The following is a 14,387-nucleotide window of genomic DNA, read 5'->3' on the forward strand; positions in this document are numbered from 1 at the left end:
ATCTAGGCCATTACAAAAAATCTCAAATGCATCCACATTTCTCCTCCTCAATTTTTGACTAGCATCTTTTCATTGTTTTAATTTTTTTCCTTCCATCTACCACAATACGCTACCACCCATCTATACTGTATTTTTAATATTGTAATGGGTCCAACAAATAGTATGAGAATCAAAATACGAACAAATTGAGGCCTTTTAGATGTACTAGTTCTAAATAGAAAATGGTAACATTAATAGTTAGAAAATCAATAACTTTTACATTAACACAGGAGTTGTGCTAGCAAAAGTCGAAATGATGTAGAGTATCCGCATACCATCGTATAAGGTTCCTATTCACATCCAAGTGTAAATGCATGTTTATCATCAAATTATAAAAAGTTAACATTATCATAACGATAAATGCAAAGGATAAATGCAAAGGATAAGATGCGAAAGAAATTGACAACAAGAAGGGTAAAAGAAATAGAAAGAAGAAGAGGAAATGAGAGGGAGGGAAAATTGACATGAAGAAGAGAGGAAAATAAATTAAAGAAGACGATCTTCGGAGGAATTTTGGATCATGACATTATTATTATTATTATTATTATTATTATTATTATTATTATTATTATTATTATTATTATTATTATTATTATTATTATTATTATTATTATTATTATTATTATTATTGTTGTTGTTGTTATTATTATTATTATTATTATTATTATTATTTGTGTATCATACCTAATCAACCATATGTGTATTCATGCATTATGCCTAACCAAGGGCGTATGTTAGAGACTAGTTTAATTGAACCCGTAATTTTTGATATACATGATAAATTTATATGTAAAAATTCATTAAATTTACAAGAAAAAATAAAAAACAAGATATATTCAATACTTAGAACCTTAAATATGAACCAAGAACCATAGAGTTTAAATTTTGAATATGTCTTTGTGCCTAACTCAACCATATGACCCCATAAACTTAACTAATAATCGAATACATTTAAAACACTCATTTTATATGAAATTGAAAATATCTAAGTATCAAATTGAATATAAACCAATAATCAAATATGTTTAAAACACTTATTTTATACGAAATTGAAAATATCTAAGTATCAAATTGAATATTAAACCAAATTAGAAGAAAAAAGTGGAGAAATTAATTTTTCTCGTTTTGTACTTTCTTTTTTATACAAGAAGAACACGAGAAAAAAAGAAAAGAATGATTAAATCGGATTGTGAAGATCCAAGTCCGACAGGATCCGACCCATTACTTGCCCTACCAATTAGCGTCCTCTTTCTCTTTCCCTATTGCAGAGCTGTTGTAGTACACTGCTTTTAGTTTCAAGAATCCAACTTTCAGAGCCTCATTACAAAATCAAGCAAATACCCAGATAAGATTTTTTCAGTTTGGATAAAATGGCTGAAATTTCTGAAGCTGAAGGAGATAGAGAAGTACCAATTTGCCCTTCAATCCCTTCTGGTGAACAAACTGTTTGGGCTGATGCTTCCTCCCTTCTACACCTCGCCTGCAATGGTATTTTTTCTACTTTAATCACTATATTCACTTTTTTTTTTTTTAAAATCTTGGGTTTGTTTTTCTTCAGAAAATATGCTGCCCCATTAGAGATTCTTGGTGTATCCATATCAAACTTTTGAATTTTATGAAAAAAAGTTGGTATATGATACTATAGAGAAGTTGAGATAAGGTAGAGCTAGAAAATATTGATGTTTTTATCTAATACTCCCTCCTTCCCATTTTATGAGGAGTAAGAAAATAGAAACCATATATATTTGTGCGGGTAAAACAACAACAACAACAACAAACCCAGTTTAATCCCACTAGTGGGGTTTGGGAAGTTAAAATATACACAAAACTTACCCCTACCCGAAAAAGGTAGAGAGATTATTTTCGAAAGACCCTCGGCTCCTCGGCTCAGGAGAGAGAGGAAGGAATAACAGCAAGCAACAACACCAGCAAACCAAACAGAAACTGAAGCAAAAGAAATAATAAGCAATAACAGAAATCTAATAATAAGAAAATACAAGACTAACATTGAGGGATGCATTAAAACTACTGGAACGAGCAAGGACAACACTCAGTTACATAGCCTACTGCCTTAATTCTCGACCTCCACACCTTCCTATCCAGGGTCATATTCTCGGTAAGCTGGAGAATCGCGGTGTCTTGCCTAAACACCTCTCCCCAATACTTCTTCGGCCTACCTCTACCTCTCCTTTAGACCCTCAAAGACCAACCTCTCACACCTCTTTACCGGGACATCTGTGCCTCTCCTTACAAATTATGCCACATAAAATGTGAAAAAGGGAGTAATCATGTTATTGAAGTACCATATATGGTGTTAGTATACTGACCGCAATTTGTTTAAATTACTTTGGTAAAAGATGTTTATGTTGTAAAAGAAATCGGAATGGTTAAACTGGGTTTATTGCTTTACGTTTATTCAATTAGATTGCGAGATGTAATGATAGGAGAAGCAACTTTGTTGAATACAAAGGTTGTATTTGAAGAACATGACATTTTTTGTTTATAAAATTCTATTTATATTTTTAAGGTGAGGAAGTTATGCATTATTATATTAGATATGACATTTGAGTTGGAAGGAAAAGAAGGGTTTTTTCAGAAGCTATAAATTCAAATAGTGACCTTGATGAGGTCTTGGGGTCTCATTATTCTTTATGTGGTCAAATATCATCTATGTCTGTGTAATTCAAGGAAGAACATTGCCTTATGTGACTCTTACACTAAGGTTTCGAATTATTTGGTCCTAGATCTTCGAGATGGAGAGCTCATGCACGGGGGGAATTTTAATCTTTTTGCTGCCATGTCTGCGTTAGAGGTAATTTTGCATTTATATTTTTTTGTGTCTTTCCTTGAATTCTCTGAATATCACATTTATACTTTTGTGTCTTTCCTTGAATTCTCTGACTATCTTGAGGATGACACCAATCATTTCTTTTTGTTTTTTCTTGATACTTATGTGAAACGATATAGACTTCTTGGATATTCTCTGGTAGAATCTGCTTGATATGTTTTTATTTTTTGTCATATATTGATGAATATTTTTTTTCTTCATGATGATACACTATCTTTCATGTTTCATAAAATTGAACTAGATAATGGACCCAAAGATGGATTCTGGCATGGTTCGTACATACTATTCAGTAGATGAAGCTATTGAATATGGTGCTGCTCCTATTCCTTTGAGTTTTGACAAAACAGTTGATGTTCAACGTACCATTGATATTATGGATCATCTTCTTGCTTGTGAGGTACTCCTAGCTTCTTACACTAAGCTGTTAGTAGCCGAACAAGAAGTATGTTTTGGCTGATATATTTGGAATGCAGGCAACATGGCATAAGGGTTGTTCACTGGCTCAAACTGTTTTTTCTTGCTTATACCTTTTGAGGCCTGATATAACGTCATCCCATGCACTACTACATTCATATTGCAACGTCATTCGTGCAACCTGCAATGCGGTGGTTTCCACAGTCTCAGATACACGTACAAATGAAGTAAGCACCATACAACTCTTTAATGTTTAGTACCATTTGGTGTCCTCTTGAACATATTTAAGAAGGTGATGGATGTGTTCTATTTCTTTTAGATAAGTGATGAATATGATGTTTCTCGAAATAGTTTACTTACAAGTCTTGGCCCTTTTGTAATTGCAAACTTATGATAGTGCAATTTCTCCGTGTCTACATGCACGTAGGAGGGATGACTGCAATTTCCATCTCCAAACCATAGAATTGAAACATCCATTCTTCACTTTCATCCTAAAATAGTGATGACAGTAAAGAAAGTTGAGTAGCTTTTATGTGAACCATTTCTGAGGTTCCTTCGTCCACTTCTGCTTTGCAGCATGTTTCTGCACCATTGATCATTGTAATACCGTTATCAAATAGCAATCCATGTTTGTTTTCTGTTGTATTCCAGTATGATATACTTGCAATTGGTTTTGAAGTCAATACCTTTTTGTTATTCACTGGTATATCATTATAGAACTATGAAACACTCAATGTGGTAGAATGTACTAAAGGTATCCTTGTCATTTTATAGTGCGAGTCTGTAAGTTATTAACTATCAAACATTTGGTGGCTGCTTCATAGGAAGGACAGACAGATTTAGTGGAGATACATCTAATTTTTATGAGTTGTACTTGGTGGGTGTGCAATGATGGAATGCCCAAGATCGGTTTTTATCCTTTTCCTTTATATTTGGGGGATTTGGAAAGGCGGTGGTGGTGGATAGGTTGCCATTTGGTTAAGATAATAGGATTACACCACCCATTTGAAGAATCCACTACACAATATGGATTTATGAAAGTCGTCTTACTTATAAAAGAATATGGATTATGAAAGGCTTTTTCTTTTATATCATTATCCAGGTGAGTCCTAAGCATCTTGTCCCTTCAATAAAATTTTTGCTTCTGCTCCTCCCTATTCCTGTGTTGGTGGAAGGTAGCAGGTACCCGGGAGAATAGCGAGGTACTTGCAAGCTGGCCGCACACCACCATCATAACCACACCCCCCCCCCCCCCAAAAAAAAAAAAAAAAAAAGAATATAAAAAGTGTTCCATTACTGCAAGGGATAGAAAGGCTGTCTCCCTCTCTTTTATGTAGTGTAATGAAATATGTCTATTTCTTTCCTGATCCAAAAAAAATGTAATGAAATGTCTATTTCTTAATACCATTTACTGATCTGCAATTATGTGGTAGTTGCTCGTCTAGTTAACTCCGTCTTAGGTTTAAGGACATCTAGTCCTCATTCTAATACCCCTTTTCTTTGAACAGATTTTTATTTTCTACTAAAAAGCTCAGTCATATACATTCTTCAAGTAATTTGTGCTCGGATTCTTTTTGTTGTTGTTGACTATCATTGTGTCTTATTGTCTTTTTGTCAGGAAGAAGATCTCTTCACTATGACACATGGCCTTCCTCTAAAGGTGGATGGAGATGACAAATGTTTAACAATGCTACATGCAGTTGAAGAAACAATTGCTCGTCAACTACGGGCTTGTAAATCTACATTGTCTAGGAAGAGAGTTACAGAAGGTAGTTATTGAGCATGGTGAGATTGAACATTTTCTTATGCAACCTTAAGCATAAAATACTTTAAATGTCAAACCTATATTTCCTGTTGCTGATAAATTCTATGCTAGATAGTGCATAATGGTCTGTGCTATGTACTTTTCCGCTGGTGTGATGCTAAAGGAAGAATGATTTTACTTTTTACCTTATCAAAGAAAATGGAAGAATTATTTACATCATGCTTGGAAAACACAAACTTTAATTCTAATTTTACAGTTGACTTCAGGAAAATAGAAACTCGTCCAAAGTATTTCACCATTCCTTTTTTACTTTGAGAAAAAGGAACTATTTTGGTTCTTTTGTTTGTTGATACTTTTTTCCTTTTACTAAAAAATAAGTTTGGTCCTCCAAAATCCGGTGCTCTTTTATTTCTAATGAACAAAACCATTTTAAGGAAAACAGACTCTATATTTTCTGAAAATCATAGTTACAAAAGCATGACGTGATCAAAAAGTATCCTTCTCATGGAGAAAACTGCAGGAACCTCAGTCAACTTTAACAATGCTAATCTCATTGACAACCATTCTTATGGCTTGCTTCTTTTTGTGCAGATATAGAACCATTACAAAATAACCCTGATTTGGAGGAAGGATTCTGCAAAGCTTTGTTATGCCGATTACGTTTTCGTAAGGTCTTACTCTGTGTTGTCATTTCAATAGAATTCTGTCATAGGTCAAGCTGTCTTTTTATCTTCATCATATGGAGAAAGTGTTATCAAATAAAATTGTGTTCGACTGCTCCAACTTCTAACTGTAAGAGCTTTTGCTGGTATATCCCACCACTGATTAAAGAAAAAAGGAGTGAGGCATAGTGATTCTACATTATTGCATTTTTATTCATTTTGAAAAAAAAATGTATGTATCAGGCCGTAATATTTTTTGACTTCGGGTTTCCAGCACTTGTACCATGTTGTGACAAATATGAAGAGACCACAAGGCAGAGGCTTGGAATTGGCAAAGAAACATATTGCTTGTTGCTTTCAAGAGTTGGATTCCACGAGTGAATCAGTAGAATTCTTGAGGTCTACCGTTGCACAAGGAACACTGGAAGATGGAACAGAAAATGAAACAACTGCTTCAGGTTGTCAACCTATCGGGTTTGATTCTACTTTAAACAGTAGATTGTCAGCTCCAACTCCACCTCGTGCTATCCAGACAATTAGGTGGAAGAAGGTAAGGCTTGAAAAAGTGTAGAAGCACTTTGCTCTGATCTAAGTAGTACAATAAATAATTAAAGTTGCAATTCATCTACCAGGCAGTTGAATATTTCCAAAAGCTTCTTCATGAGCTAGAGATCATATGTTCCTACAATCTGGATCCAGTCTTTGAAGGTGTTTTACGATTTGTGGTTGAATTTCAAAAGTTTCAACCGGAATTGGTTGCTAGAGCTCATCTCCAGGTAAGTTTCTAGCACATGTAAATTCTAATGGATTCTTAGAGTTAATCGAGGAGTATTCTTAAATTTAAGCCTAGCTGTTAAGCCATGAAATTGAACTGTAAATGACTGAAGGTTTATATTTTTATGCTCCTAATGTCATTGTGCACCGCAATGATTTTGCAAACATATGCACATAATAACTTCCGTTTTCATGCTAATGCATCTTGCTATGTGTCGCAACGGCATGAGTGGAAATTTGCACATCAACAAGGACTTTTATTAAGCTACTATATGCTTATCTTTTCTCTAAAAGTTTTTGGGGAACTCTGATGTTCAATTTTAATAAAAGTTTTTGCATAGTATTTAATGATTACCAGAACCTTATTTTTTCTAATAAGGTAAAACAATTTTATCGACGATGGGAAGAAAAACTCCCGTATACAAGTGATTCACCAAAAAGTAGAGAATTTACGAAGAAATATGATTCTCTGCGAAGACGCCCAATTTTCTTGTGCAAATTGGGATGTCATGGATGCACCTAAAAGAAATGAGGGACAAGAGGCTATTCCTTAAATATTGTACAAGATTATTTTTTACCCTTTAAAAACTCTTATATTTCCTTCTTTCTTTTCATACAACCAAAATGAGTGCTAGTCGAGCTACATCTTACGCCCTTTGTCTTCTAAAGCCCAGCTGAATAGTGCCTCCTTCATTGGCGTGGCATCAACTATTGTAGCCTGAACCATCAAAAAATCTTTCACCATAAACGAGATACTATCTGACAATGTAAAAGAAGATGGTCCACATCTTCATCCGAACTCTAGCGCATAAAACACCAGCCGTTATATGTAATCATCGTATTCCTCAAGTTTTCAGCTGTTAAAATTGCTCCCGTTGCTGCCAACAAAGTGAAGAAATGCCAACAAGGTGTCAAAAGAAAACTGACAGTACCTGCCACTTGCTCCTACACTGTGAGGTGGCTTCAGACATATGGTACATGTTTTTTTGCCTTTTTGGTCTCAAATGGGTCACCCCTTACACAGTCAAGGATGCTTATAAGAGCTGGAGTTTATGGAGAGTTGATAAGGCCATCGGAAAAATCTGGTCAATGGTCCCTGCTTGTATTTTTTGGTGCATTTGAACAGAGAGAAACAAGAGATGTTTTGGTGGAAACTCAACTCCTATAGGTTCTTTAAAGGCTCTGTGTATTGCCAATTTGTTTTGTTGGTCTAGACTGTACCCTATCAACAATATTGATCATCTTTTGGATTTCATTAGTTCCTTAACTCTGGCTTAGCCAATTATGTATAGGAGCCGGAATATTTTTTGTAAGCTCAAATGCCAAATCATGTACTTCTTGCATCTTCTTCATGCCATCTATTGAAATCACTTACTTTATATATAAAAAAAAGAAATGCCAACAAGGTGAATAAACACACCTTTCTTGGAGTCTTTGGAATCTTAATCCTTTGATGTGGAAATGTTGATTCCTCTCTGGTCAATAGTTTACTATAATAGGACTTTATTAAAAACAATCCACTACTACTCCCCACCTCCTACCTCTCAGAATTCTGGTTGTCATGCGATATAAGAAATTTCACAACCTCCCAATCTTGAAGGTTCTTTCTAAACCTTATCTCCTAATGAAACTCCCGTTCCTGTACACCTCTGAACCTGTTGGATTGTCATCCTCCTTTTTGCTTGAAATACTATAGATGATAGGAAATGTGAATCTCAAAGCATTATCCCCCCCCCCCCCCCCCCCAAACCTATACCCCTAAACACTAATTCTGCTCCCTTTTCCCACCCCTATATGTGATGTTGCCACTAAATTCTTCCCATGCCTTCAAAGCATTCCTCCACAGTGCGCACACAGAAAGGGAGTATGATATTTTTTGTCCTCCGATCCCCTTCTACAATCCCATATTTTTTTACTATCACCTCCCACCATAGAGCATGCTCCTCTATCTCGAATTTTACATAATCATTTCCTTAATAGGGCGTTGTTAAAAACCCAGGGATCTTTCACCCAAGGCCGCCACAACTCTTTGGGGTTGTAACAGTCTCCCAACCAACCAAGTGAAACTTTCTAGTGCCATTTGCCAAGTGACATAGGAAGTTTTTTTTTTAAAGTTTTTCCAGTTCACCTGTAACATAGGCAGGTGCTTATAAAAAGTGCACAAAGTATGTAGGAGTGCTCGATAATGTGCTCCTGATTATTACTTCGTTTCCTCATTATAACAAATATCTCTTTTGCCATCTTGCGAGCCTCTTCTCTGCCCTTTCTATCACCAAATTCCATGTTGCTTGCTCCTTATTGGATGCGCCTAAGGGTAAGCCCGGGAAGGTAATGGGAAGAGCTCCAACCCTGCAATTAAGTCATTGTGATAAATTGTCAATGTTCTCCACTATGTCCACCGGGATGATTTCACACTTCCTAAGGTTCATTTTGAGGCTTGACACCGCCTGAAACCATATTAGTACTTGTTGCAAACAATAGGTATGAGACTCTCACGTGGTGTTGCCCCCTATCCGAGGTCCCTCAACTAACCGTTTGCCACAACTGACGCTTCCATAACCAAAGATAAACATCATAACTGATGTGGGCCCCCCTGTCCCAAGCCTCGCGAACCACCAAAAAATCCACATTGGATTATCATTCACTAATTCCAAGTACTTGATAGTAGAAATGCAAAATTTGATCCATTTCCTCAATCTATCTCCAAATCTCATCTTTATTATGTATGGGCCTACTTATGGCTGAACAAGCCTTGTAGCTGTGAAACAAAAGGTTGGCATTAACTCTTAGAGTTATCACTAATTAATACTTTATCCGTTTCAATTTGGATGATGTAGTTTGATTCTGCACGAAGTTTAAGAAAAAAAAAAGGAAGACTTTTGAAACTTGTGGTCTTAAAAGCTTAAGGGCTAAAAGCTTTGTGGGGTCATGACATTTGTGTGGTTATAAAAGCTTCTCATTAAGGGTAAAATAGGTAAAATGAATAGTTTAAAGTTAAATTATTTTCAAATTTAGAAATGTGTCATTTATTTTGGAACAAGCTAAAAAGGAAAGTACCTCGTCTAATTTGAAACGGAGGGAGTACAATTTATTTGCTTGCTGAATTCACATGAAGAAAGATGTCACTGAAAGATTATTCATATATCAGTTGTGCTGGGTTTTTTTGTGTGTTGTGTGTGTGGTGGGGGGGTGGGGGGGGGGGTGAAGGTTCATATCTCAGATTTAGTGATTCAAGTTCATTTCTTTACTTGTTTAACTTACAATTCAGATATATTTTATCTTTTCCACAATGATATTCTCATGTTGAAAGACTAATCAACAGCATTTGCTGATTCAAGATGCAAAGCTCTATGGGCGTGATCCTGTCTTTGCTGTGATTTGTAAAGCTTCTTTGTTACCTGAGGTGGCGAAGAACCATGATATTCAGAAGAATGAAACTCTTGTACAACTTGGGCAGGTAAAAACATGAATTTATTAGTGGTAGATTTTGAACTTTCTATGTCCAGTGCTTCTTAATAAGAGATATATCTAAAAACTTTCTGAGCCTTTTCCTGGTATTGGTACTGTTAAAATGTCAAGCTAATCTGTTTTGGGTTTTATTTGCCGTTGAATAGGTTAATATTCTGCTTATCAAATTTAACGAGATCTGTCACCTTCAATAACATGTTTTTGTACAGTTATTGATCACTTTTCTTCGAGTTCTTTGTACAAATATTTCCTGGCAAAGGCGTAAACTTGGAAAGATTTTGCAAGATTGGCGTATCATACACGTACAGGTTTGTACAGTATACACTTGTCAAAATGCTGGTTCTCATCCCATTTGTACTTCTCCTTGTGTATTTGTCTCTTTCTCTCTAATCATGATCATTATTCTTCATAAATTTTGTGGCTCCCTACATCTTAGATTCTTGCATGGATATCTGCTCCCCGTTTGGATGGAAAAGGAAGATAAGGAGAATTTGAACTCTTTCTCATGTTCAGTTGGCAGATTAAAATAACTTAAAATTAGTAAATGCAAGCCCTTAAAATGTTTCTTTACTTAGATTTAAGCATGACGATTGGTGCGGAACACAAGTCGAAAATGAAGGGAAATATTTATCTTTATGTTGGTTTACATTAGGGTATGTTTTGCCTAAGGTTGCATTGAATTCCTATGCCTTGTGCTTTGATGCGGGATTCATTAGTTAAGGTGCTAGTGGGAATCAATTTAATTAATATTCACCTCATCCTCCCCAGACCCCACTTGTGGGAAAATACTAGGCTTGTTGTTGTTGTTGTTGTTGTTTTTTGGCTGTTAAGAGTAGATATAGAACTTGGATATTACCCAAATGTTTTATGTTTTGCTTAGATGTTAGAGTAGTACTCATTTTAGTAACCTGGTATTTGTTACAAATTTTAGTAGCTTTGCTTAATGATTTTTAGTAGTTTGTTTAAAGATTTGTAAATCAATAGAAAATGTAGAGAACCTCTAGTTTTAGAGAACCCTAATATGGCTTAAAACACGGTATTTGAGTATTGTATTGAAATGGCCCAAAGGGGCAGATTGGATATTGATGATTCATAGAGCCGACCTCATCTAGTTTTGATTGAGGTGTACTTGTTGCTAAATGATCTTTAGTAATTCGACATGTCATACACGTCGTCTCAAACAAAGTTATATAGCCTTTTGGCTTATCCCCCCCACAAACCCCAAAGAAAAAAAAATACATAAATAAAAAGAACAAAAAGAAGAAATGTAGCTATTCACATAATTGTTAGGCTGCAAACCCTTCTCTCTCTCTATATATATATGTGTGTGTGTGTGTGTGTGTGTGTGTGTGTGTGTGTGTGTTCATGATCCTTTTTTTATGTACGTAGCCTTTTCTTTTGTTGTTTAGCATTCGATAGAATCTTTGCATGCTGCTGCAGCTGTCATCTGGAGTATGTTATTTTTTTTGTTGTTATTTGCCTTCCTGGGAACTGAATTGTACATTTGTTTCTTTTTTATTTCCCCTTAGCTGGAACTGGCTTTTAGGAAAGAGTTTGGAGATATCTTAACCACTTCAAGTAACGAGGTGAATATTCTATCTGCAACTATAGTGCACTATTGTTTATAGTTATAGTGCTGCTATAGTGTGTTCACTTGTCGCTATTTTTTCAAAGTGGAGATTTCTGCTGCTTTCTTGCTCTGTCATCTTGTCAGTCAACTTCTTTTCTTATTGAGACTATTCACTCGTTTTCCAACTGTCACAGAATATTTGTATGAAGATATGCAGACACATTCTCATATGGGTTGAGGAGCAAACATACTGGATAGCTTCCCGTTTCCTGATGTTGGGCTTTGAATTAGACTTGTATTCCGCTGGTGAATATTGTATGGTCTACTGGTACATGTATATTATCCTGATCAAGCTTGCGGAGAAAACACATATGCGGACGATGACAAACAATGAAATCAGTAAGAATCCTACCTGTTCCACATCTTTTGTCCCCTAGCTGAAAGTTGCTTGTACAAGGGAACAAACCTTTGGTTAATAGGTTGTTCTTTTTCTGTACCAAGTTCATAGAAGTAAAAATTTAGTTACTGAAGCTTCAAGCTTCTTGTCATTAAAGTAATCTGGCACCAAGAAAGGGAAGTCATGTACAACCATGTCATTGGACTTATCTCCTCTAAAAGTGGATAGATTCTCCAACAAGCAGTGATCGTCATTTACGATTTGCATCCTACACCAAAAACTACAATAAATTAACACTTGTATATTTACCCAAGCAGAGCATTTATGATTTTGAGGATTCATACAGCCGACCCCAACTAGCTTGGCATTAAGGCGTAGTTGTTTTATCATGGTTTTCATGTTTAGGTTTCTTGGTCATGGATTGTTTCTTTTGCTGGCTGGTTGAATAGAGTTAGAATGGTATGTCATTAGATCACCTATCATCAAATATAATGCCAAGAAAATAAAATAAATCAAAGGAAAAAAGGATGGTCATTGGCACCTCATTCTTTTTTACTACGCATGTCACGGTTTGACTTAAAAATTGTGGTCAACCCAAAGTTGTGAAGGCATAAATTTTTTAGTATTGCACCTGCTTGCCACTCCTTTAATAGCCTTGTTACTCGTCCAACAGATATAAAAGAAAAATAGAATTGAAGTTTATTATTATGCTTCTTTTCTTTTTCCGGTGAAACCAGAGAAGGCACACATTATCTTAGTATTTGACTTCTATCAGGTAAAAGGAAAGGGAAGAAGAAAAGAGATTTTGTAAAAGATGGAGGAAAAGATTATCAACTTCCACCTTCAATTTTGTTTCTTCAGTGCCATGTATATCTTGCTGAAGGTCTTACCATGGTAATTCAGTAGTTTTTTTTTTTTTTTTTATTTTTTATAATTTTGTTTATGATGCTCTTTCATCTATGTTCACAGCGTGTAAATTTGTTTTCCCATTATAGTTTTAGCGTCTCTTTCATATCTGCACACTGCGTGCGGTGAGCTTTTTAATTAAACTTAACAAAATGATTCTGAATTGCTTGAGAAATTGTTGGTTCCTCTAGATGCTCGCAGCTTTAAGGAACGAACGGCAAGTCTATCTGAGTACAGGACCTTTCAACAGTGAGCATGAGGTGCGTCACGTCACAACTTGTAATATTTTTTATTGGAACTTTGGTTTGTACTCGCAAGTAGCTAACTAAAACACCTGAATCCTGTCTTTTTCTGTAACCTACTTAATATTCAGCTGAACCCCCCCCCCCCCCCCCCCCAAAAAAAAAATGTATGATTTGTCATCCATTTTTGCCGCTGCTTGCATCTGATTTCACTAATATACTTGTTCTAGAAGTAACAGGATATACGTTTCCGTTCTTGACCAATCTTGCAATTTTCCTCAGAGGTTTGTCCAGCACTTTGAGTTGCTTCTAAAAGCTTGCCTGCCCGATCATGTCTCCTATTATTCATTCCAGGAGACGACTGCTCATGCTCGGCTATCGGTAAGTCCCCCTTGGCGTCGTTAACTATGCGTTTCCAAGTTTATCATTTTTTGTTATATATTACTTGCTCTTTCTTTTTGCTTTTTTACTTTTGAGAGGGGTTGAAGGGGGGGTTTCAAGACATGGTTTTCACTCGGCGTGTGACTTGATCTCTATAATTATGCAGAATTTATCTATGTACAACTGCTTCAAAGAAGCTCAGAGAAGTGCAAAGGATCTAAGGAGCAGTTTCTCTAATGATCCAGATAAAATGTCAGAGCTTCGTCGTATAGAACAAGTAGCAGAACATAACAGTGTTGCTCTTGGTCTTATATCCCGGCTAGGAACTCTTGACCCGTCGCTTAAGGTTCAATTCGAGTTCAGCCACCACCCTTTCTTTGCTACCGCAGTAGTGAAGAGATCTTGAAGATGAAGTTTTTCTTTGATCTCCAAATTTTGCCATCCACTCTTGTGAAGAAGAGATCTTGAAGATGATCTGTTCTTGATCTCCAGTTTTGAAGTATTGTTAGGTCTCATTGGATAATGTAACATATTTCGTCGAATTTTTTTATATTACCATATTTTTCCTTTTCATTTTATTTATTTGTTGTTACTAATGATGTAATTTGTAATTTGGGAAGGAATAGTCAATATTTATTGTATAATATAGCATCAAGTATGAGGATTTTGCAAGATTAGTTACTGATTTTTTAAAGATAAAATGAAACCCTTATTTTGAAATAGCAGTAGTTTATCTCGATTAGTGCATTCGATACTTGCCACTTCTTACTAGTACAAGTGTTGGGTACTTTGCCCACCAAAAGCTTAGGCAGAAAGAAAACCCTATCACTATTATTCTAGAGTTGGACATGCAGCCCCAACTTTAGAAAATAACGTAAACTAACCAGCACCAAACCTAAGGACAAACTAGCTAAGGATAAA

At 35.7% G+C, this 14,387-nt stretch overlaps 1 protein-coding gene across 1 annotated transcript; it reads left to right on the plus strand.

The window, feature by feature from the left end:
• Positions 1 to 1,212: 1,212 nt before the first annotated feature.
• Positions 1,213 to 14,138, plus strand: LOC107796752 (uncharacterized). Its single transcript, XM_075221490.1, has 16 exons — positions 1,213 to 1,527; positions 2,784 to 2,851; positions 3,129 to 3,284; positions 3,361 to 3,528; positions 4,920 to 5,070; positions 5,658 to 5,737; positions 6,003 to 6,278; positions 6,361 to 6,504; positions 9,825 to 9,959; positions 10,180 to 10,278; positions 11,500 to 11,556; positions 11,735 to 11,939; positions 12,713 to 12,831; positions 13,035 to 13,103; positions 13,368 to 13,466; positions 13,633 to 14,138. The coding sequence occupies exons 1-16, from the start codon at positions 1,410 to 1,412 to the stop codon at positions 13,870 to 13,872; spliced, it is 2,184 nt and encodes a 727-aa protein (XP_075077591.1). The 5' UTR covers positions 1,213 to 1,409; the 3' UTR covers positions 13,873 to 14,138.
• The last annotated feature ends 249 nt before the right edge of the window (positions 14,139 to 14,387 follow it).

The sequence above is a fragment of the Nicotiana tabacum genome, chromosome 9 (genome assembly GCF_000715075.1).
Source record: "Nicotiana tabacum cultivar K326 chromosome 9, ASM71507v2, whole genome shotgun sequence".
Lineage (NCBI taxonomy): Eukaryota > Viridiplantae > Streptophyta > Magnoliopsida > Solanales > Solanaceae > Nicotiana > Nicotiana tabacum.

Bases quoted from the DNA above. Each gene is read 5' to 3' on its own strand.
- LOC107796752 (XM_075221490.1), top strand. From the start codon at position 1,410: ATGGCTGAAATTTCTGAAGCTGAAGGAGATAGAGAAGTACCAATTTGC. The intron at 3,285-3,360 runs GTACTCCTAGCT...TTTGGAATGCAG, and splicing joins ATCATCTTCTTGCTTGTGAG to GCAACATGGCATAAGGGTTG. The intron at 11,557-11,734 runs GTGAATATTCTA...CAACTGTCACAG, and splicing joins TAACCACTTCAAGTAACGAG to AATATTTGTATGAAGATATG.